The sequence below is a fragment of the Lacerta agilis genome, chromosome 3 (assembly GCF_009819535.1).
Source record: "Lacerta agilis isolate rLacAgi1 chromosome 3, rLacAgi1.pri, whole genome shotgun sequence".
NCBI classification, from domain to species: domain Eukaryota; kingdom Metazoa; phylum Chordata; class Lepidosauria; order Squamata; family Lacertidae; genus Lacerta; species Lacerta agilis.
Genome location: NC_046314.1, coordinates 64,121,713 through 64,148,794, shown reverse-complemented (window position 1 = coordinate 64,148,794; position 27,082 = coordinate 64,121,713). Strand labels below are relative to the sequence as shown.

The window sequence follows — 27,082 nt, the reverse complement described above, 5'->3', positions numbered from 1 at the left end:
ACTATACAAAAGCACACACATGGGCAACTCGTTTGTACATTAGGAATTCATGACTGGACATCTCTAAACTTGGTGTGGTGTTGCACTTTTTAGAAAGGTGTTTTGTTGTTTCTCAGCCCAGGACAAACTGCTGGTATTAACCATTAAAGCTCCAAAGATAGTGTCCTCCCATATATTCCATCCTGGACCCAAAGATAACCTGCAGAGGCCCTTCTCTGGGCACCGTCACCAAATGAGGTGATGTGAGTGGCTGCTAAGGAGGGTGCTATTTTGGTGGTGCCATTCCAGTTGTGGGATGCTCTCCCCAGAGAGGTTCATCTGACGCCTATGCCCTGATCATTTTGGCAGCTCATTTTGCCTCAGTAAGTTCTGTTTGTTTGTTTGTTTGTTAAAAAAAAAACATCCAGTCCTTTTTAGACCTTAAAGGTAAAGGTAAAGGGACCCCTAACCATTAGGTCCAGTCGTGTCCGACTCTGGGGTTGCAGTGCTCATCTCGCTTTATTGGCCGAGGGAGCCGGCGTACAGCTTCTGGGTCATGTGGGTGGCATGACTAAGCCTCTTCTGGTGAACCAGAGCAGTGCATGGAAACACCGTTTACCTTCCCGCCGGAGTGGTCCCTATTTATCTACTTGCACTTTGATGAGCTTTCGAACTGCTAAGTTGACAGGAGCAGGGGCCAAGCAACGGGAGCTCACCCCGTCGCGGGGATTTGAACCAGAACCGCTGACCTTCTGATCAGCAAGCCCTAGGCTCTGTGGTTTAACCCACAGCGCCACCTGTGTCCCCTTGGGCACTAATAATTTTGTTCTGCTTTAATCTAATGTTGTTTGAATTGATGTTTGGTTTTTTTATGTTCATGTTATTGTGGCTGTTGCTTTAAAAAATATTAATGGCTATAAAGAACATTTAAACGCCTTCCACAGAACTTATTTCTAGTAGGCAGTGTAACAAATGCTGAAAATGAAGAGTACAAGTTAAACATTATTTTAGATTCATTTTTTACACTGTTTCCTAAAGGAAAGGAAATACCCAGACTTCCATCCTCATTCTTCCTTCTTTCTTACTGTAAACAAGGAAACAGAATGGGAGATTCAGGTCTGACGTGCATACTGGTACCTCCTCAATTCCCCAGAAGCAACAAAGCTAACCCTTGACACTTGTTGTCTCCCAGCTCTTAAGGAAAAGGGCAGAAGGAAGAATAGGTGTTGACTTTTGTTGCTGCTGGATGCCCAGACTTGCTTCTTGATCACTGTCCCACTTCTCTGAACAGGGAGCCTGGTATATTCACTGAAAGAGGTGAAGCCCACCTTTTGCTAGCATTGATATGGATTATCCATTCCATGCATTTTTTAAAAAAACAACAGCTGCAGATCTCCACATTAGTTAGAGGCCAAATTGAGCAGAAAGACACCACATATTTGCTGGCCTCAGCCCTGCATCCCCTGCCAGCAAGGCAAGCCCAGGGTGTTTTGCATTCAGAGGCAAAACCAAAAATGCCACCCACTGCTGCCTCCTCTGCAGATATTAAAATACAGCTATATGAACATGTATAATAATAATAATAATAATAATAATAATAATAATAATAATAATAATAATAATAATAATGGAAACTTAGTAGAAAAGCAGTTTAGAAAAACAGTAGTGGACAGCAGTCACCTATAGCTACTTCTGCAGCTCTGAAGTAGCATGGCTAAGAGGAATCCATAGTCAAACAAGCCAGAAAATATCTGCAATAACACAAAGTTCATCATTTTGGCATGGTAGAAGTCAAATAAACCATTCAGAATCAAAAATGCTTCCACTCACTATTTTTGGCCTATGTAGCAGAAATCCCCGAGCACTCCCCCAGGATAAAATTTAATGATGCAAATATTTGTATATGATTGTAGAAGCCTTTGGGACACACTGTCAATTTACGCAGACACAATATTATTGGGCTTCATATGTGCTGATTTTGACCTGGAGGTAGCACTGCTTCCCAAGCAAAACCCTAGTGGCTTCCATCCTGCCCTCTGCTTCTCCCAACATGCAATCAAGCCAAAAGGCAGTATCAAATGAATCACTTCCTTCTTTCTTGGCAGATGCTTTAGACATGTTTGGGTAACTTGCAGCCTGTGTGCCTCATCCATTCTCTGCTTGGTCCATCCCAAGACTCCCAGCATGAGGTGTAAGAGACGGTCTTGTTCAGCACCATTTCTTGAGCAACTGCTCTGGGAGTGGTGCTGCTCAGACCATACTTCTTACTCCCAGCATTCAACGAAATAATCTGCAGGAACGCATAGGGAGGGGTACTGCTGGGACAAAGGTGGCACTTCTCAAACTACTTTTGACCTGTCGGCAGCATTACCAGGAAAGAATGCTGGCCATTCCAAACCACCAGAAGAGGTGCCGTTTCACACAATGAAGACCTCTGGCAAATCCTCTCACAGGGCATCACAAAGTGGCAGCAGAGGCACAGGGGCTGCTACCTCAGCACATGCAAGCATAACTAGCCAGCACAGGCTGCAGGTGTCCTGGCCTGCATTGGGCCTTGCTCACACTCAGTAGCCACATGTCTGTAAAGGTAAAGGGACCCCTGACCATCAGCTCCAGTCGTGTCCAACTCTGGGGTTGTGGCGCTCATCTCGCTCTATAGGCCAAGGGAGCAGGCGTTTGTCTGCTTCCAGGTCATGTGGCCAGCATGACAAAGCCACTTCTGGAGAACCAGAGCAGCACACAGAAACGCCATTTACCTTCCCGCTGGAGTGGTCCCTATTTATCTACTTGCACTTTGATGTGCTTTCGAACTGCTAGGTGGGCAGGAGCTGGGACCGAGCAACGGGAGCTCACCCCGTCGCAGGGATTCGAACCGCCGACCTTCTGATCAGCAAGCCCTAGACTCTGTGGTTTAACCCACAGCGCCTACAGAGCCCCTAAGCCAGGAGTAGTCAACCTTTTTACACCTACTGCCCACTAATGCATCTTTCTTTAGGGTAAAATTTCCTTACCGCCCACCATTGCTCAATGGAAGAAGGCTTCAGCTTGTGCTGTAGAGCCCCCTACCACCCACCTAGAATCATGAAACGCCCACTAGTGGACAGTAGGGACCAGGTTGACAACCCCTGCCCTAAGCCTTTGTCACCATCACATGACCTCAAGTGGTAAGAGTGTAAGTTCTCCTTCTGCCATACAGCACTGCTTCCAAGCAAAAGCTTGAAGCTGTCCACCAAACCCCTGCATGAGCCTCTGCTGTACTGTGGTAAATAAGCATTTTGTCTTTGAAATGTCGTCATGCCCATTTTGAATCTGGCTTGCAAATTTCTTTCTCAAGGGCTCATGCTGCCTTTTCATACCCTTGACATTTGACAAAACAAAGGCAAATATGTTGCCTCACTGAGGCACTAAGATATCTAAGAGATAAAAAGCGCAGAGATACTTACGTATGCTCAAAAGGACCTGTCAACATCAAAAGGTGAGGTAAAAAAATGTGTAACAAACTTTTAATGAGCAAATCAATGGCAGATTTCTGGCTTTTAGAGTTCTCTGGAAGAATCAAGTCTTACATATGATATGGGAATGTATTATTTATTTATTTTAAAACCTGTCTTTATAATTGGTGGAGCATAAGGAGAGCTCGTATAATTGCATGTATCACAGGGGCTCCATAAAATGTCTCTCTACTCATTATGCCCTTCTGCAGAGTCCCTACCAGTGGAAGCTATGGAAAACAACAACAACAACAACAACAACAACAACAACAACAACAACAACAACAACAGGCGGATTGGTTTGAATTCCCTGACTGGGTTTGGATAGGAAGCTTTGTAAGGCTCCATCAAGCCCATGTTAAAATGACAGGCACATCAAAATTTGATACACTATTCTCAGCTATTGATTAGTGACAATTATTCTGTTATAAAGTATTCTTCCTACTTCCTACCCCATCCCCATCAGATAAGGGCAGTTCTGGCCATTAATAATATTTCTAACTACAGGCAATCCCCATTTACATGGGTGTTATGTTCCAAGGCACCATGTGCACCAGGGAAATCTCATACTGTATATTCCATTGAAAAAGCCTGCAAACATATTGTTCTCTCCTCCCACCCTGTCCCGTTCTGCTCCCTTTTGTGACATTTTTGGTCACTCCCGGGTTCGGCCCGACGTATATGCACAACCAATGCACATATTGAATGCGTGCAAATGGTGGGTTGCATGTGCAGCTCTTAGAATCCTTCGTGTTCCCCTTTGTTGTTGTTGTTGTTGAGTTGTTTAGTCGTGTCCGACTCTTTGTGACCCCATGGACCAGAGCACGCCAGGCACTCCTGTCTTCAGTGTTCCCCTAGACCTCTCTAAAAGTGACTGCACAACGAAATGGACTGTTCCTTTCTTTTTGTTATGCATGTTTTGGGGTGATTCAGGTCCTCCTACTGGATACAAAGGTTTGAATGTGTGTCTTACAGTGCATCTGTCATGATGTATAGTTAAGATAAATATGCCGTGTAAAATCATGAAAAAGGGTCTATTACCTGAAACCGGCTTTGCATTCAGTAGTGGCATCCACAGGCTGCTGATAGAGCAACCACACTTCCTTAGTCTAAAGACAGGCACCAGTAATATTGAAGGCTTAACATCAGAATGTATTAAGGGAATTATTGTAATATTTTGAAACACAGTAGAACTATGAGATGATTAGGATTCCCTCCAATCTTGAAGCATGGGAAGTCAGCTAATAATAATAATATAATTTATAATTAGGCATAACATTGGGATTTGTTTGATTATTGGATAATTTGTATAATTTGGAATATATAATTTGGTTTGAATGGAAATTTTTAATAAATATTATTAAAATAAAAAAGACATGTGCCAGCACACAGAACAGCCACCAAGTGTCTGTTTCATGTGCCCCTTACTTGCCTTGCCCCTTCTCTCACACATTACCCTGAACCAGTGCAACTAGGAGGCTGAAAGCTCTCCCTGACTCATCCCGCCCCAGGTACCCACAAACTCCTAAAGACAAAGATACTGGGCTATAGATTAACAGTATAGATCAGGGGTCAGCAAACTTTTTCAGTTGTGGGCCAGTCCACTGTCCCTCAGACTTTGTGGGGGGCCAGACTATATATTTGGGGGGGTGAATGAATTCCTATGCCCCACAAATAACCCAGAGATGCATTTTAAATAAAAGCACACATTCTAATTAAGGAAAAACACCAGACAGCCCCACAAATAACCCAGAGGTGCATTTTAAATAAAAGGACACATTCTACTCATGTAAAAACATGCTGATTACCACGGGCCGGATTTAGAAGGCGATTGGGCAGGATCCGGCCCCCAGGCCTTAGTTTGTCTACCCATGGTATAGATTAACAAGCTTCCAACTGGAGTCAGTGTCAGCCCAGCCATTAAGCCTCAACCCTCAAAAGTCTAGCCCCAAAAGTCTGTTACTCAATGCAACAAGGAGGGTGCCTCCTGCTGGTGTGATAAAGCTGGTATTGCTGTCTTTGGTAATTAGTGGGCTTCTCTGAGGTGTAAGGAGATATATAAAATAAATAAATAGTAATAATGACAGATACCAGGGGCAAATCAAGCACTCAAAATCAGTACTGGGACTAAACCCCCAAATGCCATTAATAAGCAGTTTTATTTTCGAATTGGCTGAAGCTGAAAATATCAGGACAACTAGGGATTCCCCATCCCTGACTTAACAGTATGGTAATAACAAGCTATCTCCTTGAAAACAACAGGGAGAGATCTCCAACTGTCAGATGATAATCTAGCAATTAACTCCCAAAAGCTTAGCTAAACATTTAGCCCACAGGCAAGTAATCTATTGAACAAAGCAATGGCTGGCTAGCACCATAACAATATTGCTGAGGTTCTAGAAGTTCTTAAAAGTATATTTTCTTGAAATTAAATGTCGTGGAAAGCTCATTGACTCAATTCCACAGTTTACAGCTTTACTATATGATTCCTGCAGAAATATAAGGGGGGAAATGCTACTGTCCAGAAGGTGGTGGTATGTGACTACCTTTTATGTAAGTGTAACAAATTAGCCATTATGCAATAACTTATTTTTAGCTACTGACTTTCCATGCTATTTGTCTATTAATAAAAGGCATGCAGCACAAAACATGCTTAGTCAGAAGTAAGCAACATGGTGTTCAATTTACCTGGTGCATGTGCATGTGTGTAGGATTAAAGCTTTAGTTTGAAATGACAGGAGAATTTTCACTTGGCAGATTTTTTTTTTAAATGCAAAATGCATCCTTACTTTTCACCTTGATCTCAGACAAACCTGCTTCCCACTTGCTATGCGAAAAAGAAGTGCAAAGTATTGAGATCTCAAGGAGCAGCAAATTAGACAGGAGCAGAAAAAGGAGGGGGAAACAGCAGCTCTTTAGAATCCCATAGATTCCTATTGCCTGGTTCCAAACAACTTAAGGTACTTATCAATCACAGGTTTGACTTCACTCATTGGCTAAAAAGACTGACAGATAAGAATAGGCAGGTTGGCTGTTTTCACAGAAATAACTTAGAAGAGTATCTGCTTAACTCCGGCCACGGGTGCCAGTAGAGGAGTTTGCATTAGCAGCTTCTGCTGCAGATGATTCTGACAAGGTAGACACAAGTCAAATGAAACTGAGACAAAAAAATATAGATGTGCTGGAGGTCAGGCATGAGAGCAGGCAACAAAATGTAGGCAAGGCCAGAGATGTAGTTGGAAGATTGGCTGGATCTTAGTACCAGGCTGGCCAGAAGGCAATGGTCAAAGGCAAGGCAAATTTGCTCACATTTAGACAGGCAGCTTGGAACAGGAACTGTTTATAACCAACCAAACCCCTATTGATTTCTAAAGTTACATGATCCTGGCTGCACTGAACAGCTCCTGAACAGTTCTGGCTCCTGCCATTATATGATGGGTGCTGCAGCATAACAGATATTGAGCTGGTAGATCCTTAGTCTAAGAACAGTCCCAGTGGCAAATGAAGTAAGGTGTCTAAGCTTTGCTGCTGGACTCCCCAGTTCAAGTCCCCCACACTTTAAACATTCTTCCCATCCAAACTGAACTTTCACTTCACTCACATAATTTGTCAGCATTCTGTGGGTGAGTGACTAGAGCAGGCTTCCTCAACCTCGGCCCTCCAGATGTTTTTGGCCTACAACTCCCATGATCCCTAGCTAGCAGGACCAGTGGTCATGATGATGGGAATTGTAGTGCCAAAACATCTGGAAGGCTGAGGCTGAGGAAGCCTGGACTAGAGTGTTCATGAACATTCCAGAGCCAGCCATTGTCCCACTCTGGAATTGAAAGCATCTCCCTGTGATTTTTTAAGATACTCTATTTTGAACTGCAATAATCTGCAGATTTATTAAGGCTGCCCCTGTAATGAATATATTGCCCACATCACCACTGTATGGTCCAGTTCCTGTGTCTGTGTATGGGGCCCTGGGGAAGATCAGCTTTCTGAATACCTCAGCATGTGAGGGCTTCCTTTGAAGCAACTGTTCAGGTGAAGATGCAGTATGAACAACAGCAGAAGTGGCTGGGTTACCTTGCAGAAAAGAAAAAGTTACATCTGTACTGCATAGCTGAAATCTAAGATCTTGCAAGCAGACTTTGTACTTAGCGGCTTGTACTTGTACACAGTGCTTGGGATATTTTCAGAAACACAGCACAGTGAGAATGCAGGCTTCCGCCCTCCTGCTTGCATTCAATTTCACACTTTTCTCATGAGAGTCATAGCTCTGGTGCACTTTTATTGGGCCCCCTTTTTCTGTTAGACATCTCACAGTATCTGTGCCATTTATCATACTGAGTCCCATATAGGATTTAAGGGAGAGCATCACCACCAGTCTCACAACTGACTTTCAGTGCTTGATCTGCCTCAGAGGAAAGATGAAGCACTGAAAACCAGTTGTGGGAGTAATGGTCATGCTCTCTCTTATCTTCTGAAAGCTAAGAGGTAATAAAGTATTGCCTTTGCGTAGGTATAGGGAATAACCACACCTAGACACAACTAGGCCTAAGATTAAGATTAGATTGCTAAGGGAATAATCTACAAATACACATGAGCCCCAACATTTCTTAATTGAAAGAAACAAAGAACCCTTACTTTTGTGGTAGGAGACCTCTCCTCCTTAGCATGTAACGTTTCCCTAATAAGCAAAACAATTCTCTGCATAACCATTCTGAATCTCTCTTTTTTTCTGAGGAAGAAATGTTGTGAGATATTTACCTAGTAAGATTGAGAATGTGTCTTTAAAAGGAAACAGAGGCAAGTATGAAACCAACCACTTCCTTTTCTGCCAACTTCCTCAGTGCATTCAAATAACGTAAGACACACAAGAACAGGCACTGGTAATACGGTCTTTATTTATTTATTTATTTTTTAAAAAGAACATTGTTAAGTGGCTAATGCTTCACAGGGATCTTGTCCTAATTTTTTCGTTAATGATAACAATATCAGATTTCCTGTATTACTACTTTAATTTGGATTAGTGCTAGGCTGAAATGGATTCAATGCATAAATATGTACACTGTCCTTGGGAGCTTTCAGTACCTTGATTACAGCCACCTATATTTATTTTAGGGATGCAGGTGGCGGTGTGGTCTAAACCACTTAGCCCCTTGAGCTTGCTGATCGGAAGATTGGCAGTTTGAATCCATGTAACGGAGTGAGCTCCCGTTGCTCTGTCCCAGCTTCTGCCAACCTAGCAGTTTGAAAGCACACCAGTGCAAGTAGATAAATAGGTACTGTTGTGGCGGGAAGGTAAACAACATTTCCATGCACTCTGGTTTCTGTCACGGTGTTCCATTGCGCCAGAAGCAGTTTAGTCATGCTGGCCACATGACCCGGAAAGTTGTCTGTGGACAAACGCCAGCTCCCTTGGCCTGAAGCGAGATGAGTGCCGCACCCCATAGTCGCCATTGACTGGACTTAACTGGACTTAACTGTCATGGCGTCATTCAGGGGCAGAGGAAGCCGCTTCGCCACCTGAAGTGGCAAACCCGGGGGCGGAGTCACTCCGTAGCGCGCATGCACATCACTACGTTCCATGCATACGTAACGACGCTGTGCATGGGCGCTACCGAGCGGAGGCAAGCCAGGGAGGGGCGTCAGCGGCCCAAGAGAAGCCCGCCCCTCCGCCCGCAGCCCAAGCAGGAAGGAACAAAGCAAAGCTTTGTTCCTTCCCGCTTGGGCTGCGGGTGGAGAGGAGGGGTGGCGGGCTTCTCTTAGGCCGCTGACGCCCCTCCCTGGCTCACCTCCACCCGCAGCCTGAGCAGAAAGGAACAAAGCAAAGTGCCAAGCGGGCGCCCGCTCGGCGCTTTGCTTCATTCCTTCCCACTTGTGCTGCGGATGGAGGGGAGGGGAGGGGCTTGGCCTGCAGCTCGCCTCTGCCCGCAGCCCAGGCAGCAAAGCACATGCCAATGGCTAACCTGCTTGGCGCACACTTTGCTATTTCCGGCTCGGGCGGAGGCGAGGGGCGTCATGCTGGGGGTGTGTGTGTGCCCAGAGTGGCACCCCCTCCAGCCTGGAACCAGGGGCGACCTGCCCCCTTCCCCCTTCCTATGCCACTGGCATCATATACCTATTTACCTTTATCTACCTGTATATTTATCTTATATATTTGTTTGTATTTATTACAACGTTCATCTCACCGATTTCTCTCCATACCTAAAGTTTGTTAGTGGTAAAAGGGCTGGATTTAGGTTTGATGAGGCCCTAAGCTACTGAAGGTAATGGGGCCCTTTATATGTCCAGCTGTCCTTTGTCAACAACAAATTGTCACTTTTTGTGTTGAATATATGCTATATGGTAATTTATGGACCTAATAGGTATCTAAAGCCTATAACACATAACAAAATATGTTTGCACATAACAAAATATGTATTTTATCAAAGTAATTGTTGAACTGAAATACAATTAAGATGAAGTATATTGGGGGGAGAGTGGGGCCCTAAGCTATAGCTTGTTTAGCTTATACGTAAATTTGGCACTGGTTAAGACAAAAATACCTTTCCCCACCAATTTCAACAAGGCAGAGGAGCAGCTCTAATGCTCTCTTGCTTGTGACAAATACAGAATTCCCATGGCATTTCTGGAAGGCCTGTAGCTCAGTGGTAGAGCATCTTCTTTGCATCCAGGTCTCAACTTCCATTGCTTGCATTTCTAGGTAGGGTTGGGAGAGACTGAAATCCTGGAGACCCTCTGCCAATCACTGTAGGGAATACTGAGCTACAGTATATGGACTCAGTATAAGGCAGCTTTCTGTGTTCTTAATCGTGGTTCAATTCTGCAAGCAGCATTCAAGGTGGAAGTATTTGATGGAGAAACTTCCATATCTCTCCATTCTGAGACGTGTGTAGCTTGTCCCCAGCACAGAAATGCAACAAACCCCTTCCCCCAATCCCAGAATAATTCAGATATGTAAATTGCACACATATGACTCCATCCTATCTACTCTGTGTTCTGCCTACCTTCTTCAATCGCAACTAATCTTCACTTCTTATGATAACTACATTTCTGTAGCATAACTAGAATTCAGGCACTGCTTTTTTAATGTCCTATTTTCTGGCTTTATTTTTAGTAATCAGTATTCCTTGTACTCATTTTTAGTAATCAATATTCCTTGTACTCTGTGTGCTCAAAAACTCAACTATCTAAAAGTTGGGTGGAGGAAGCTGTAGTATTTATATTATGCCATCAAGTTAAAAAAGACTCAAATGAGCAGCTGTGCATTAGGTTCTATTGGAGAGACTGAAAATTTACAAGTGCAAATTCACCCAGGTTCCAAAAAATCTGATGCAGACATCTAGGAGCTTATTTTTAATTTTTTGTTCCAGTGGATAAAAATCCATGCTGGTTTACAGGAATCTGAAAAATATGTCTTGCTTCATCCCCATATCACTGTTGCCTTTCCTCTAAAACTTATTAGAAGCTGCTAATCTAAGGATGAAAAGCGGGGGAAATGTTGGGGAAATTCTAAAAGCATGGACGTGAGCATGTGCAGCATCTCACTGGATTATGGATTGGAGCCATAGTTCAAATGCACCTGTACAGTATACCTGAAGGAGCGTCTCCACTCTCATCTGCCCAGACACTGAGGTCCAGTGCCAAGAGCCTTCTGGCGGTTCCCTCACTACGAGAAGCCAAGTTACAGGGAACCAGGCAGAGGGCCTTCTCGGTAGTGGCACCTGCCCTGTGGAACATCCTCCCACCAGATGTCAAAGAGGAAACCAACTACCAGACTTTTAGGAGACATCTGAAAGCAGCCCTGTTTAGGAAAGCTTTTAATGTTTAACATTCTGTTGGAAGCTGCCCAGAGTGGCTGGGGAAACCCAGCCAGATGGGCGGGGTATAAATAAATTATTATTATTATTATTATTATTATTATTATTATTATTATTATTATTATTATTATTCATAATGCAGAAAATAGTCTTTGGCTGAAATCCTATATGCCCTAATTGTAGAGTAAACCCCATTGAACTAAGTGGGTTCAATATCAGAAATAGCAAAAGATGACAAATACCAACAAGCAATAACTAGTATTCATGCAAAAACCACAACATTTTTCTTGGCTCCAAGTTATAAACAGGAGTCAGAGAAAATAGGCTAATGTTATATTTTTAGCTCTTACTTAGATGTCTTCCTGTCACTTACCTCTCTTTATACTGCAGCTTTCTTTCTGCAGTGCTCAGTTGATTGCTAAACTGTGAGCAGAAGCCGAAAATGATCCTATTAAATTAGCAGAGTGCACAAGTGAAAAGGCAGGTCAAAATAATGCATATACTAGACAAAAATTATGCATACTGTGTCTACTGAGTTCTGAAGATTTGACTTACCAAGTAATACATTATGGAGAGAAAGAAAGAAAGAACAGTATTATTAACATAAGCAGGTCGTGTTCATGACTGGTGTTCAATCTGAGGACTCCCCTAAGTAGTAGGGGAATGGTGAACAGGCAAGGGAAACTAAATTGAGATGAAACATACTGGACACCACACCACTTGGACTGTTAACTGGTTAAATCAGTCTTATCGTTCACATTTACAAAGAAAAATTAAAAGTAATAATTTGGTACACATTGTATTATCTTGCGAAGAACTTACTTTGTTATAGCAATACACATTGCCAAATTCTGTCTAAGTACGGTATATTAAGATTCTGCCTTTTTCAACTCTTAAATAACTTCCAAGCTTTGCAATAAGTGCATAATTGTACATTTTTCGCTCCACATTCTGTTATTAGAAGGATTTGCACCTTTGCCCTTGTGGCGTTCACACAGGGCCCCTGGTCGTTTCACAGACTATTGATCCCTGTGCCACCACTATACCGCTGCCACCAACCAGGTCCTCCCTGGTAAACACTGAGTCTCAGTCAGGATTAGGTTAAATAAAGAATAACAAGAGTTTATTTGTCTCACATCAACAAGTTTTCAATATTAAATACACTGTTGCACTTTATTTCACTCCGTCTCACTACTGTCTTTATCTCACTCTCCCACTCCTATACCTTCCTATACATTCCTATACCTTCCACCCGCAAGAATCCAACCGAACCAACCACCTCCCAGTTCCCAACTGAACTCCCTTGATTCCAAACTGAAACTAAACTGCCCAAACCTCTGTGCTGAGTCTTAAAACAGCTAGACTCCGCCCCTGGGTTTTGATTGGTCAGTCCATTAACCCTTTCACACTCTCCCCCAATATGACATCGCCATAATGAGTGGGCAAACGCCACAGCCCTATATATATATGTAACAATATCTTTCTGCAGCATATTGTAACTTAGTTCACTTTGAGCAGCTGCTTTTTTAGTATTGGCAAATAAATATAAGATATAAATATAAAATATAAATATAAAATAATATAAAATATAAGAGAGATGCGGGTGGCACTGTGCGTTAAACCACAGAGCCTAGGGCTTGCCGATCAGAAGGTCGGAGGTTCGAATCCCCACGACAGGGTGAGCTCCTGTTGCTCGGTCCCTGCTCCTGCCAACCTAGCAGTTCAAAAGCACGAAGTGCAAGTAGATAAATAGGTACCACTCCAGTGGGAAGGTAAACGGCGTTTCCGTGTGCTGCTCTGGTTCGACAGAAGCGGCTTAGTCATGCTGGCCACATGACCCGGAAGCCGTACACCGGCTCCCTCAGCCAGTAACGCGAGATGAGCACCTCAAACCCAGAGTCGTCTGCGACTGGACCTAATGGTGGTCAGGGGTCCCTTTACCTTTACCTTTTAATAAATATAAGACATATTTTGAGTATATGGAAAACAACTGTACAGCTGAAAATGCTGGCAGCATTAAGATAAATTCAACACAGAGTACCGGTAAATAATTTTAGATGGATATAAAAGTAGAAAATTGATTTGAATGGTTATAGTAAAATATGAAGGAAAGGAAAGGAGGGAAGTCATTGGGTATTTTAAAGTCTGTAAAATGTTTATTTGAAATTATAAAACAGAAAATTTAATTTAAAAATATTATATAAATACATACACACATACATAAAACAAAAATATTTATTCAAATCATCTTATTTGATTAATAATTTGACCTTTAATCAATTAAATTTAAATAAATTGTGGAAAATAGCACCAAAAACCTGCCAGAAAGGGATATTTTAAGACATAACTTAGAAGCAATAAACAAAACTACCACTCGCTGATTGTTAGGACATCTGAAGTATTTTTTCTTATGTAACAGTGATGCTTGGATAAAGTCCTTCATCAAAAGCTTCTTAGAAAGCAAATTTAGAAGCCCTGAGATGAGAGTACCTGTACTTTTATGGATCAGTGTTACAAAGTGGCTGGACGACAGGGAAGAGGAAGAGGATCCTGGTGAGGGGTGTAGCTGGGCCTGGGACACACTGGGGCAAGCAGGGGCTGGAGGAGGAAGTACCGGTACTCACAGGGTGACAGAGGATGGCAAGGGGGCAGAGGACAACGCACAAGAACTAGAGCAGCAGGGCCAAAGGGGCCTTGTCCCCACGAACATGGCAGGCTCCAAGGCAAAGGGAGCAGCAGGAGTGGCGCTCCAGGTGGCTGGGGCAGGCAAGGGCCCACAGGGCAGCTCACTAGCTGGCCAGGTGAGGCTTGCTAACTATGGGAGGAAGCCTGTGATTCCTCATCTGGAGTAGGCTTGGAACCAGTGAGGGTCACATGCCTCATCAAGCCCAGATGTTGTAATCAGCATGCAAAGTACAAAAGGGAAGCGGAGCTAAGTTGCTGTGTCTGTTCAGCTGCCCATATTGAGGGACCTTGACGCGTGCTCCTGGATCTCTATGGCACTGTGCTTCAGGTTTGACTCTGGGCTGTATCCTAACTGCTGGACTTCAGACTTGGCTACTTGGATTGACCCTGGATTGTGTTTCCTGACCTTTGAACTTTGCTTGTGTGGACTGAGCTCTGGACTTTGGACTTGACAATGCCAGGTAGGCCAGGGGTTCAGAGCAAAGTAGAGTAGGAAGAAAAACATGGTAATCGATGGATGAGTTGTCTGGGTATATGGAAGCTTCCTATGGGTGTGTTCATATGACCACCTTGGAACAAAGGGAACTTGTTTCTGTATGGTGTGTTTCACATCTCTTCCCACCATAGCCTTCATATCAGCATAGCTTCATTTGTGTCAGGTTTGTTTCTATTTGTGTACACACAGGGGGCACTGATGGGCAGGGATGTCTTCACTTTATAGCTAGAGATGAATTAGGAATGAACTCCATCTGGTGTGAAGCTGGTTTGAGAAGCAATGCATTGAGCAGTAGCATTTGATAACAAAGTACAGGATACATATGCATTTCGAATAATGTTGTGTGAACACGGATTAAAAATTAGAGGCAGCAACACTTCTGAATAGCTGGAAACCACAGTAAGTGAGGGAGCCCTTTTGCTCAAATCCTGCTTGCAGGTTTCCCAGGCATCTTGGTTGGCCACTGTGACAACAGGGTGCTGGAATACACGGGCCATCATGGGCCTGATCCAGCAGGCCCTTCTTATGTTCATGTGTCAACTCGGCACTGGAAACCCAGCAAACCACAGGAAACTGGAGTGCGACCACAGCCTATGTCCCAATAGCGTTATTTCAAGTGCCACGTGGTTCTACAGGGACAGACCCATGTCCTCTTACAGCTGACGAGCAACGGCTCAAGTGGCTTCAATGTCAAGCAGTCCCTCAAAGGCTTCCATGTTAAGTAAGAGGACACACCCAGCGACAACGCATAGCTGAGGGTTGTTGCTTATGAACATCGCATGACCTTACGGTGCCCATAACACAATTTCTGTACGGAGTATCGACCTGGAAATGCCAGTTGCAGGCGAAAGGACCCCATCGCCGCTGGCAGTGCGCGTCAACTGCGCGAAAGGCGCCGCGCCTGCCTCCCTTCGCTTTCTGGCATCTAGTCGGTGCATCACGTGAGGGAATCTGCCCTTGAAAAAAATGGCGGGCCTCCCCGGCAGAAAGACCAGAGTCTGCCCGCTGCACGCACGCCAGCCACCCGCTCCGACAGCGGCAGCTCGGCTTTGGCACAAGGCGCTCGGCCGGCTGCTGTTGGGTGCCTCAACCCCGCGTGCGTGTGTTGGCGTGTGTGTGTAAAGAGACGAAGAAGAGGGAGCTGGAAGGAGCCCTTCCTCCTATCCTTTTGCCCAGGGTGGGAAGCGGGAGAGCGACACCCGCGGCCACACGCGCCACTGACAACAAACACCCTCGCAGCTGCTGCTCCGGCGCCGCAGCAGGACAGGCGCGCGCCCTCGTTCTCGGGATGGCGGGCTAGCTGGGCACGCTGCGTGGCTCCCTCAGATGGAGTCGCGCCGCGCGCGCGCGCGCACACAGCTAGCCTCGCGCAGCATCCCTCCGCGGGGCGGGGGGGGGGAGCAAAACGCAGTTCCCCCAGTCAGCTCCCCCTCCCTCCCTCCCTCCCTCTTTAGTCGTCCCAGACGCGCACGCACCTGCTTGCCTTCCCATCCCTCACAGGCGCAGAGAAAACCCCCGCGCCTGTGGCTGAGGAGAAGCTCCGCGCGCTTTGCAGAAGCGAAGCGGGGGTGGGGGGGGGGGGGGAAGAGGCGGAGCTTTCTGGGCCGCGGCTGCTGCTAGGTGCAGCAGTGCGTGTGTATACGCCTGTCGCTGGGGTGGGATTGTTGCCCGCGGTAACCAGGGAGCCAGCAGCCCGAGGCGTCTGGCAGCTCCGGAGCCCTGGGATTCGGGAGAGAGGCAGCGGTTCGGGTGTCGTCTGCAGAGGGTGGCTCGCAGGGGCCGAGCTGGGAGCGCTGGCCAAGGGGGAGCAGCAGCAGCAGCAGCAGCTGCGAAGAGTCCCGGACGGGGAGCGTGAAGGAGGTACAAAACCCACAGCCGGCATTGGCAGGCTCTCGCGACCCTCCTCGCCGGCGCAGAGGGGATGCTTCTGCTTTTTGCGCTGTCATGTCCGTCGAGGAGGCAGGCTGGGGCAGGGCAGGTACAAGGGACAGCAATGCTGCCGCCTTCGGGATCGGGCAGGTTGAAGGGCGCCTTGAGATCTAGATCTCTGCATCATGCGACTCGCAGGCAATGAAGCCGGAGCCTAGCGCCATCCAAAGCAAATTTGGGGCAAAAATCGTTTTCTTGATTTGTGGGGTTCTCAGTTTTGTGGGCGACTGAGCCACATTTAAAATCAAGTATTTTTTTATTTTTATTTGGGCGGAAAAACAGCCCCAAAACCGATTATGGATATTTCTCCAACAAATACAATGTGGACTGCTGACTGGGGAGGGATGGCAGGGTGGGCAATATTTGCAAGCAATAGGCTGGATATACCTGTCATACTGATAGTTTATATTCAGCTCATGATGTGACTGAAAGCAAAATAACTTTTGCCTTGGAAGTGATGACTCACTTTTTTGGTGCCTGTTTACTCTTGCATTTTTCTTTTTCTTTTTGAGAGCTGAAGAATAGTTTTGCTTAGTATGTGCAAAAGAAGTGCAACCAATAACCCATGACTACAACTGGACTAATCTGCTATATGTACAACTTCAAGCAGAAACATTTAGCAGCCAGTTCATTTCACAGTGAACATTCCGTTAGTCCATAACATGCCAACACTGGAGATTCTGTTGGTGGGTTAGCTCAGCCTAGGAGGTAGTCATTTCCTCAGTGATTTACAGCTCTTTCTGGTCAAGGCACCTCATGAAACATTTTGTGGGCTGGTACTTTTTATCTGCTGGGCTGTTCTAACCTTGTAATTTGTTGTTGTGCTACTACTGATTGTAACACTAGTAACCAGCTTTGCACGCAAAGCAGTTTGTGCTAATGGCAAGGAATCAACAGCCTTCCTGTGTGTGCTTGTGTGCCTATATTTTTTGTCCATATGGCCTCGGACACCTACAAGGTGCTGAGATTCATAGTATCATCAAGTCATAGAATTGTAGTGTTGGCAGGGACCCCAAGGGTCAAACCCCAAGACTGTTGCCTGAGCAGAACTATAAACATTGTATTATTTTATTCATTCGTTTGATTTATATACCACGCTTCATCAAAAGCTCTTAGGGCAGTTCACAAAATAAAAACACAAGATAAAACCGCAAATAGTCAAAACAATAACCTACCTCCCAGAAGCACTTTTAAAAAGCTGTGTGTGTGATACTAATCCTGGCCCAATTTGTAAATAATGAATTATATATTTTATTTTCAACAGAGGAACATGTGCATTTTAGCATTTGATCCTATCAGATAACTGCATAATAAAATGTTCATAATTATAGTTTTTCCAGGGGGGAGGGTGTTTTTTTGTTTTTTGTTTTACTATTTTAGAGGAAACAAATCTGATCATGAGTCAATAAGAGCATTAATCAAGGTTGCAATGCTTCATACACTTCTTTGTGGGAAAATCCCTTTGAACACAGTGATTTACTTCTGAGTAAACATGCATGACATTGAGGGGCAAGGCTGGAGTCATGGGCATATTTGCAACTAGTCTGGTCGTTCACATGTTTATTTAGTGATAGTTTCACTGAAACCAGGGATCAGCTACTCAGTAGTTGTGGAGCTACCATGTAGGATTGTGGCTTTACAAGGAAACAACTGTCCTTGAACTTAAAGCAGGATCAGGATGCTTAGCTTAATTCATAAATGGCATACTAGAAATTTAAAGGAAATGTATTTCACTATAAATGTTGCTCCTCCTTACTTTATGAACTTTTATTTGTTATATACAATAACTTCAATTTTGTAATAGTCTTGGGGCAGTCATTTTATGAAAGCAGATGTTATCTTCAGGGAAGCATGATACATTTTTGACCTAGCACACACTGTTTCAGATCAAAAGTGGAAGCATCTAACCTAGTTTTCTCTAGTTCTTAAAACTTACATTATCTACTGTAGCTCCCCAATCCAGCATCAATAACTCTGTCTATGGTTGTGTATGCAATGGTATCTGCACACAGTTGTGAGCACAGGGGCTGTTACTGAGTTGAAGGGTCAATGAATTGGAGAAATAATCCTGCATTAACAATATGACAGGTTAACTCTGACTCCCATCTCAAGTCACTTAAGTGGAAAAAAATATGAACAATGCAGCTCTTTAGGAATGCTTTATGCTCAAGTCACTTTGGAATAATGGAGCAGAAAGGGAGGTGACCACCTGAAATCACCTCATTGGTGGGGGGATTTATTCTACACAGGGCCATCTACCCCTAGAACCCTCCCTGCAGCTTAACATATATTTTCTCCTAGTGTCTCATCCACCCCCTTCAATGAGGTCTGAGACTCACTGAGCTAACCTCAAGTAGAATAGTATAAAGTAGTATGCAGAACTTGTTTCTTCCTTCCTTTTCATTTGTGATGAGGTTGACTGATTCTCAACTTCCATTAAAAAAAAATTTAATATAGTGACTAATGATTCTACTGTTTCAGTTACAGGTAGGTAGCCATGTTGGACTGCCATAGTCAAAACAAAATAAAGAATAAAAAAAATTCCTTCCAGAAGCACCTTAGAGACCAACTAAGTTTGTTCTTGGTATGAGCTTTCGTGTGCATGCACACTTCTTCAGATTCTACTGTTTGTTACTTATTATGAACAGGATGGACTTTAATCTTTGGACTGTCCAAGTATCATGTGATTTAGAAAGCTGTAGAGGGAGCATATGTTGTATTTCAAACAAAAAGTTCACTTAATGGCTTGTAAACAATAGGTTTAAAAATTATAATGTGTATCTTGGCTTATTGAAGCTGAATTATAAATGAGAAACACCAAAAGTTCCCCCCTCCCGTTCCATAACCAGACTTCCTGTTCGACTGGGCTCTGCTAACTTTCATGAAGCCAGTGTGAATTACATCACTTGATGATATGGACACAAGTATCCAGGAAAAGAAAATATTTTCTTTCTGTTTTGAGAGGTAGGAAGGGAAATGTCACCATAATTTTGCATTTCATCCATACCTCAGGACACACACCCCACCCTCAGTAGTACAAAGAAAAGAAGTGTCACTTTATATTATCTTAATAGCACTGCAAGACCTGCAAGACTTAATGACTACAGTATATATTTGTGCCTTGATCATCTTTCAAACGTTAGACTCCTTTCTAGAAGTAGGCTGCAAATTGCAGGAGTGCCTTATCTCTGCAGACCCATGCTAACTGAGAGTACATGCCATTGAATTTAATTGAGGTAACTTCTGAGTAAACATGTACAGAATCACATTGCACTTTCTTAGTCAGAGTTAAATCATACTGAACTCAATCTGATTTTCTGATGAATTATCATGGTTAGTGTCAGGGAACTGCCCTCGGCACAGCACAGTGGGGGTGACGGGTTTGGGATGTTACAGAGAGCTCCGACAACACCTGAGGAGCAGCACTTCTTCAACCAGTGGGTGCAGCAATGAGACCTCAAGCGGGGAAGGGGAGGTTTCTCAGGGAACAGGCGGCGAAGGTTCTAGGGACGTGAGAGAGCCCCTGCGCCCTGTGGGCGCAGAGGGTGGCACGCCACTTCCATCACCCCAATTGCACAGAGGGGTGCCACGTAGGGCAAGGAGGAGGAGATTCCGCATCCCACGTCTTTTTTGCTGGGGGGGGGTAACCGGAAAGGGGCACTCCCGGATTCTGCTGGTGGATGATACAGACGTGTATTTGTTAGCTCTGCACTGTAAATAGTTTTGCATAATAAAACTATAAAAAGAAGCAACGGAATCGGCTGGTTACTCATGAGCAACGAACCAGAGATCTTACAGTTAGGATTGGGGAATAGGAGTACATCTCTCTCTCTCTCTCTCTCTCTCTCACACACACACACACACACACACACACCCCTCATGCAATATCAGAGCTGTGTCTAGCAATATAAAATCATCATGAAACATTAAAAGCACAATTGAACCTTCTTCAACTTTAAGCCCATGTGGAGAACCTGCTGCACTCCAGAAGTGTTGGACTCTGACTCCTATAATTCCCAGTCAACATAGCCAACAACTTCTAGAGGGCCACAGGTCCCCTATTCCTGTTGTTAACGATCTGCTCATTTTTTCATTTCCATACAGCTAGTGCATAGCCTTCTCCCTCCCCTTCCTTATGAAAGCTCATTCCACAATAAACTAATTACTCAGTCAGTTTGTCACAATACTTTTTGTATTGCCATTATAACCTCATATTTCTGGTTCTCAGAAATTGGTCTTAATGTTTTAGAGGCATGTTGAGAATGCAAGCAAGTTCCAGTATTGCATGAGTAGCAGTAAGAAGTGAATCTTGTATGGAAAACATGCCATGTTATTCGGAAATCCTTATCTTTGAAGACCTTCCCACATTTGTCATTATCGTGTCATGCAGACCTCTCCTCTATCTCCTTGTGGTGTTTTGTAAGGAGGGCTCATAAGTGAGCAGTAAAAGTGGTTGTGTGAGTGAGTTAGGGGCATCTATGTGAACACTCTACATGCAATAACATCATCTTCCAGGATGATGACAGTACTTTAAAATGGAACTGCATATAAAACATCAGTGACAACATTGACAACCATAAGTCACACAATTGCTTCCTCTACACACTTCCACCTCCCCTCCCCCTATATTAATACAGGGTTGGCCCTGGATGAATACATGATGTGAGCAGGCCATAAAACACTTCAGTTTCCATACCATTGACCTTTTATGTTAAAAAAAGAAAAATGCAGCAATAACTTTATGGCAATTTGATCTCGAGTCATATGTCAGCTTTTTAGGAGGAAATTGAAACTGGATTCTTAGGGGCACAATTAATTATTTACTTCTTAATGAAGGTACAAAAAGCAAGTTTTAAAAGGCAAAAGGCATACATGGTGCAACATGAATGACATGTGAGTGTTTGATGAGATTGCAATAAATTTGAAAGAAGGGAACTCCAGTTATGTACTTCATTCACAGCTGTTCATCTTGCATGTATATTTTTCCATGTAAAAACAACTAACTTTTGAATCATACCAACAGGTGTGTGTGTGTTGTTGTTGTTTTTTTAAAAAAGACAAGAATGCAGTCTTATTATTCTGTGGTAATTCTGCTGAATGTCTAAAACTGCTGAATTGGGCATACTGTTGATGTCTCCTCTTCTGTTAATGCTCTTTCTCTGCCCATCTGTTGCAGCTTAATTTCCCTTTGTTTAGACAAGTCTAGTTTTCCACCCTACACAAAGAAGTGTAACATTTACCACAAATACAATATAGCTTGGAGGCTCACTTTACGTTTACAAAGATAATTAATTGGCTATCTGTTGCTTAAAGTCTTACCACACTTGGGTAATAAAGCTGTAAAAAAATTGGTATTCAACAGTTTGTGTAAACAAAATGTAAACAAGCTATTCTAATGTAAACAAAATAAGTGGTAGATGTGAATTTTAATTTATATTCAAAATCTGTAGAGTGTTTCCTGAGTCTAATATATTGTCTCCATATAACTTGAAGGAACTAATACATGGTAATCCCTTTGACACCGAGAGTTTAAGGAAATAATAATTTTGCATGTAATAAAATAAAACCAATTTAATTCATATTTTAATCAGATAATGAAAGTCATTTTATGTATTTCAACAATTAATATACTACTTAGCTCTTATGTATTAGGATATACCGGTAACTTGCATAAATGTAGCATACCATTCTAATATCTCATATCAATTAAATTGTCATCTTTGCATCTTGTCATCCTGTGATCTGGTCTTTAGACCATTTTAATGATACATAAAATGCATATCAAGCATATACTAACCTGTTGAGTAGTGGGTAATACATAACATAACCGATTAAAGCTCTTTAAGGTGTTGCAATAATTATTGTAATGGTTGTTGTGACAGAGTAACATAGCTGTCCCTTTGAAATGTTGCTTGTACATGTGGTCCTAGTTAGGGTATGTGTAATGTGTTCTACAGGTGTATCCATCCTTCCGGTCTAGAAAGTAGTGTAAAGTCATGTTTTATACTTGCACAGCTCTATACACTGCCTGGCTGGAAGGCCACCAGTCGGATATCAGAGGCAGTAAAGTTTCTGAATACCAGTTGCTGGAAAATGCAGAAGCGGAGAGGACTCTTGTTCTCTGGTCCTGCTTGTTGGCTTCCCACAAGTAACTGGCTGAATGCTGTGAGACCAGAATGCTGATCTAGCAGGCCCTTCTTATGTTCCAATGTTTTTTAATGAACCATATATAAGGCATGCTGAGCTTGTTTGGAAAAAGAGCAAAGAGTGGGTACATGTGAATGAATGCATATCTCCCTGATAGTGAGAAGCATTCCCATTTTCATGAAATTTCCCCTTTATCACAGGCTTCCTCTTCCACATATTCCTTTTCTAATGGCTTTGTCTGTTTTGTCTATAGGCTGCCTAGTGGCCTCCACTAACAACAAAGCACTTCCAGTCTCTTTCAGCGAAGCGAAGCTGCCATTCCTTGGGGATGGATGACTGTTAAATGTACCTTATTTCAGAACATTCTAGTTCAATAGACTAAATGTATTTATATCTATAAGCATCCCGACCATCATCATATTTTCTGCTAACCTACACTTCTTAAAAGGAAGTGCACACTGCACACAGAGTATAGTACTTTTCAATAAAATACCACTTCATCTCATTCATCTTTGGCCACATTTAGAAAATCATAAACAGATATGCACAACCCAATTGTCTCTGCATTCAGGCCTTTGGTGAAAATTACGTTTAAACCAGGAAGTCTCTAATTAACCATAGTTTCTGTCTTGTCTGAATTGGGAAACTATGGTTGCCACCTTCAGAACAAGCCAAGATATACATCCTGGCTTCTTCTAAAGCTGGTAACCATAGAACCAAAAGACTCGTGTGTATCTAGATTTAATAAGCTGAGATATGATCATCTGAACGGGGCCATCTGAATGGGGCCATTGCATCTTTCATTTCATTTCTCCTTCCACCAGAGATGCCATACAGGAGCCATTTTGTTGTGCATCAGTTTGCCACAGATAGGTGAAACATTTGCTGGCCAGAGCTTGCATGCCTGTCGAGACAAACCAAATGACAGAAAGGACCCCAGTGTGATGAGAAGAAGAAAGAGGTTTAATGGAACAGAAAACTGGATTATTGTATCAGACCTTGACTACATATAGTGTGTGCTGTATATCTGTATATGAAAAGGCAAATTATTTTTTCCCCAGGGAATCTGTTTGAAATCCTGCCATAGGGCATGACCTTAACCTTTGAATTTTAAGGATCATTTCATAACAGCTCCCTTATAAGTGAGAGGGAACACTGAACAAATTATCTCATTTTTAAAGGATGGATAAATAAATATATCACAATAAGAGATGCTCCTGTTATAGCAACAGTATAAACAGCTCTATGCTAAGCTTGTTAAATGTATTCTGAATCCCATGATACCCAGCCGTTCATGGTTGATAATCTATGCTATTATAAATGACTGGCCTGATTCACTTACAGTCTTTAATCAATGCTACTGGTGTGTGTGTGTGTGTGTGTGTGTGTGTGCATGCGCTTACTGATTTTAAAATAAATGTGCTTTTAGAGGACAAAAATGTTTCATATTGCATAATTGATATTACAGAAGAACACTTAAAATTTGCCGCACTGAAAAAAAAGATGATATTAAGAGAGTAAACAAATCCTATGCCTTCAGGCATAAATGATTGCCTGTGGGACTCAAGGAAAATACTTCTGGCATTATCCTACTACTAGTACACCGTACTACTACACCACAATATTTCTCCTCATGTGCAGTTACAACTGCACTGTTGCTGCAAAAAACAGCTTGGTGTGCAAGTCATAGGTAAAACACAATAAACAGAATAAGTACAGTGTGAAAACCTGGTGAGGAAACTAAGAAGTCTAGGCAGTGGCACAAACAATTAATAAAGCCATTTAATTTGAAGACAAGCCCTTTTCAGGTTGAAATTCTATATGCAGTTTCCTGTGACTATGCTCCATTGAACTCAGTGGATTTAGTTTTAAGTAAGACTATATAAAAGTGTACTGCCAGTGTAAGTATGTTGCTATTTTTAAATGTTTGAGTACATGCTTCATTAGAATGTGTTGAGTATATAGATACTTTACGCACCATTTGGTTTTTGAAATTTGCCCCCTTTCTTGAGGAGAATGCAGAGATGGATGCTGTTCTCTGGCATAATAGGAAAGGAAATGTTTGGAGTGGTTGGGGAGAAAAATCTGGGATGGAGCTGTGTGATCTGATAATTCTGGTCCATTGTGTTCTGAGGCCACATTCTGTCTTTCTGCCTCACTTGTCCCTTTGCTGCAGTGTTAAAAACTGAGATGTGAAAGCTAGGAGCTAAGTGGCACCTTAAACCTAGGTTATGAGCACTGCAACAGAATGTCTAGGTGCACTTTTTAAACAATAAGAATAAAACCTGAAAATGAATGAGCTGCAGCTGAAATCTGACTCATTTTTCACATGGTCTAGTCCTCATCTGAAGACTGCAAAAAAAACCAAAAAAACCCCAAAGCCATCCATCCCCTGCCCGCCCTCACTAATATTCTTATGAGAGTTTTAATCTGAAATCTTAGGTGCAATGCTGCTCCCAGAGCTCAGAAACTGCTCACATTAATACTAATAATACAAATAATACGAATACTAATAATACTAATAATTTATACCCCGTCCATCTGGCTGGGTACCCCAACCACTCTGGGTGGCTCCCAACAGAATATTAAACAAAATAAATTCCCTAAACAGGGCTACCTTCAGATGTCAGATAGTTGTTTATTTCCTTGACATCTGATGGGCGGGCGTCACCACCAAGAAGGCTCTCTGCCTGGTTTCCTGTAACTTCACTTCTCGCAGTGAGGGAACCACCAGAAGTCCCTCAGCACTGGAGCTCAGTGTCCGGGCTGAACGATGGGGGGTGGAGACGCTCCTTCAGGTATACTGGGCCAAGGCCATCTGGGGCTTTAAAGGTCAGCACCAACACTTGGAATTGTGCTCGGAAACGTACTGGGATCCAATGTAGGTCTTTCAGGACCAGTGTTATGTCGTCTCAGCGGCCACTCCCAGTCACCAGTCTAGCTGCTGCATAGTAGCCCCACATAGAGCGCATTGCAGTAGTCCAAGTGGGAAATGCAGTGGCACCTCGGTTTAAGAACAGCCCTGTTTATGAACTATTTGGTATATGAACTCCACAAAACTGGAAGTAGTGTTCCAGTTAATGAACTTTACCTCGGTCTACGAATGGAAGCCGAATAGTGGAAGGGCACCGGTGGTGGGAGGCCTCATTAAGTGCTTAACTACAGAGAGTGTACCGATAGTTAACTGCAGAGAGTGAAGTGTTGTGTTCTGAAACCATCAAAGCATGGCACTCACTCCTTTCCAAGGAAACTGTCCATTAACTAGGTTGAAAGATTACAGGTAGGTAGCCGTGTTGGTCTGCCATAGTTAAAACAAAATAAAATAAAAAAAATCCTTCCAGTAGCACCTTAGAGACTAACTAAGTTTGTTCTTGGTATGAGCTTTCGTGTGCATGCACACTTCTTCAGATACCAGGTTGAAAGATTGAAAGATGTGTGTATAGATATATACCACAATCCTGAAGATGCACATTGTTACTGTACACAAAAGGCTTGTGCCAGCCAGCATAATTATGTGGACTAATCATTGTGTGTTGCCATCTCCAATGCAGTTATAAATGGTTAATTTAGCATGTCAGGAATGTAGATTTGTACAAAGCTGAATCCATTGTAGATGAAATGCCCATAAAATGGTCTGCATGAACTCATGTTTCCCCATTCCTTCTCTGTCACCTAAGCCATTTCCCAGCCACATAGTCTTGTCTTTTATGTGGCAGTGCTGCTGTACTGAAGGTTGAAGGGGGAACCAGCAGCAGCCCACAATTTTTAGTGTTCCTCTAGTGCAGCAGCCCTTGTGCTACTTTTCCAATGGCTCATAGAATTAGGTCATTAGTCACCTGGGACAGCTAAGGCACCCAGATTTTTTAATGTATTAGCTAGTGACAGTATAGTGCTGTATTTTTATACCAAGACTGTGTTCTCTGACGCCCACTCTTGCATTTTTCTGTCTTTTCAGACTTCAGGTCTCCTGAAAGAGCGCATTCCTAAAGCACCGCCATTTCTGAGAGCTGCACTTGTATTTACTAAAGAGCTGCAGTGACTTAGCAAGGCACGCCGTGCTACAACTCATGATGTTTTGCAAAAAGAAGTAATCAAAATCTTACATCTCAAAGTGGATACTCTGCAAACAGCAGACTTTTTGCTACACAGTAATAATGGCCACCTCAAGACTAGTAGCAAGAACACCTCGTGATATTGCTGGTGTGATGCAGAGACTCCAAGGTAAGCAACTTGACAGAGAACAGCTGAGCTTTGCTATATTAATTTCTTCAGAAGTTATTGAAGTCTAGTGGAACACAGAGTTGTGTGCCTGTGTGTTAGGCTCTTGAAAGCATAAGGCAACACCACAGGGAAATTTTGGATAAGTCCTATTGAGATGTATGGGATATGTGCTGTTGGATTCATTTATGTCCAGAACAAATTACTTTTATTGCTACTTCCTAACCAGAAAATGCTTATGATGATAATAATGTTTCTGGTCCTGTATTTAAAAGCATAAGAAAATGTATACAGTGGTCTATTGACCCAGACACTGCTCTCTAATC

At 43.1% G+C, this 27,082-nt stretch overlaps 1 protein-coding gene across 1 annotated transcript in view; it reads left to right on the top strand.

Moving 5' to 3' along the window:
- Positions 1-16,090: 16,090 nt before the first annotated feature.
- Positions 16,091-27,082, top strand: part of SYNE1 (spectrin repeat containing nuclear envelope protein 1) — a 286,452-nt gene continuing 275,460 nt past the window's right edge. The window contains 2 exon segments of the mRNA XM_033144021.1: positions 16,091-16,322; positions 26,494-26,759. Of these exon segments, the coding sequence (XP_032999912.1) occupies positions 26,693-26,759 (67 nt within the window). The 5' untranslated portion in view covers positions 16,091-16,322; positions 26,494-26,692.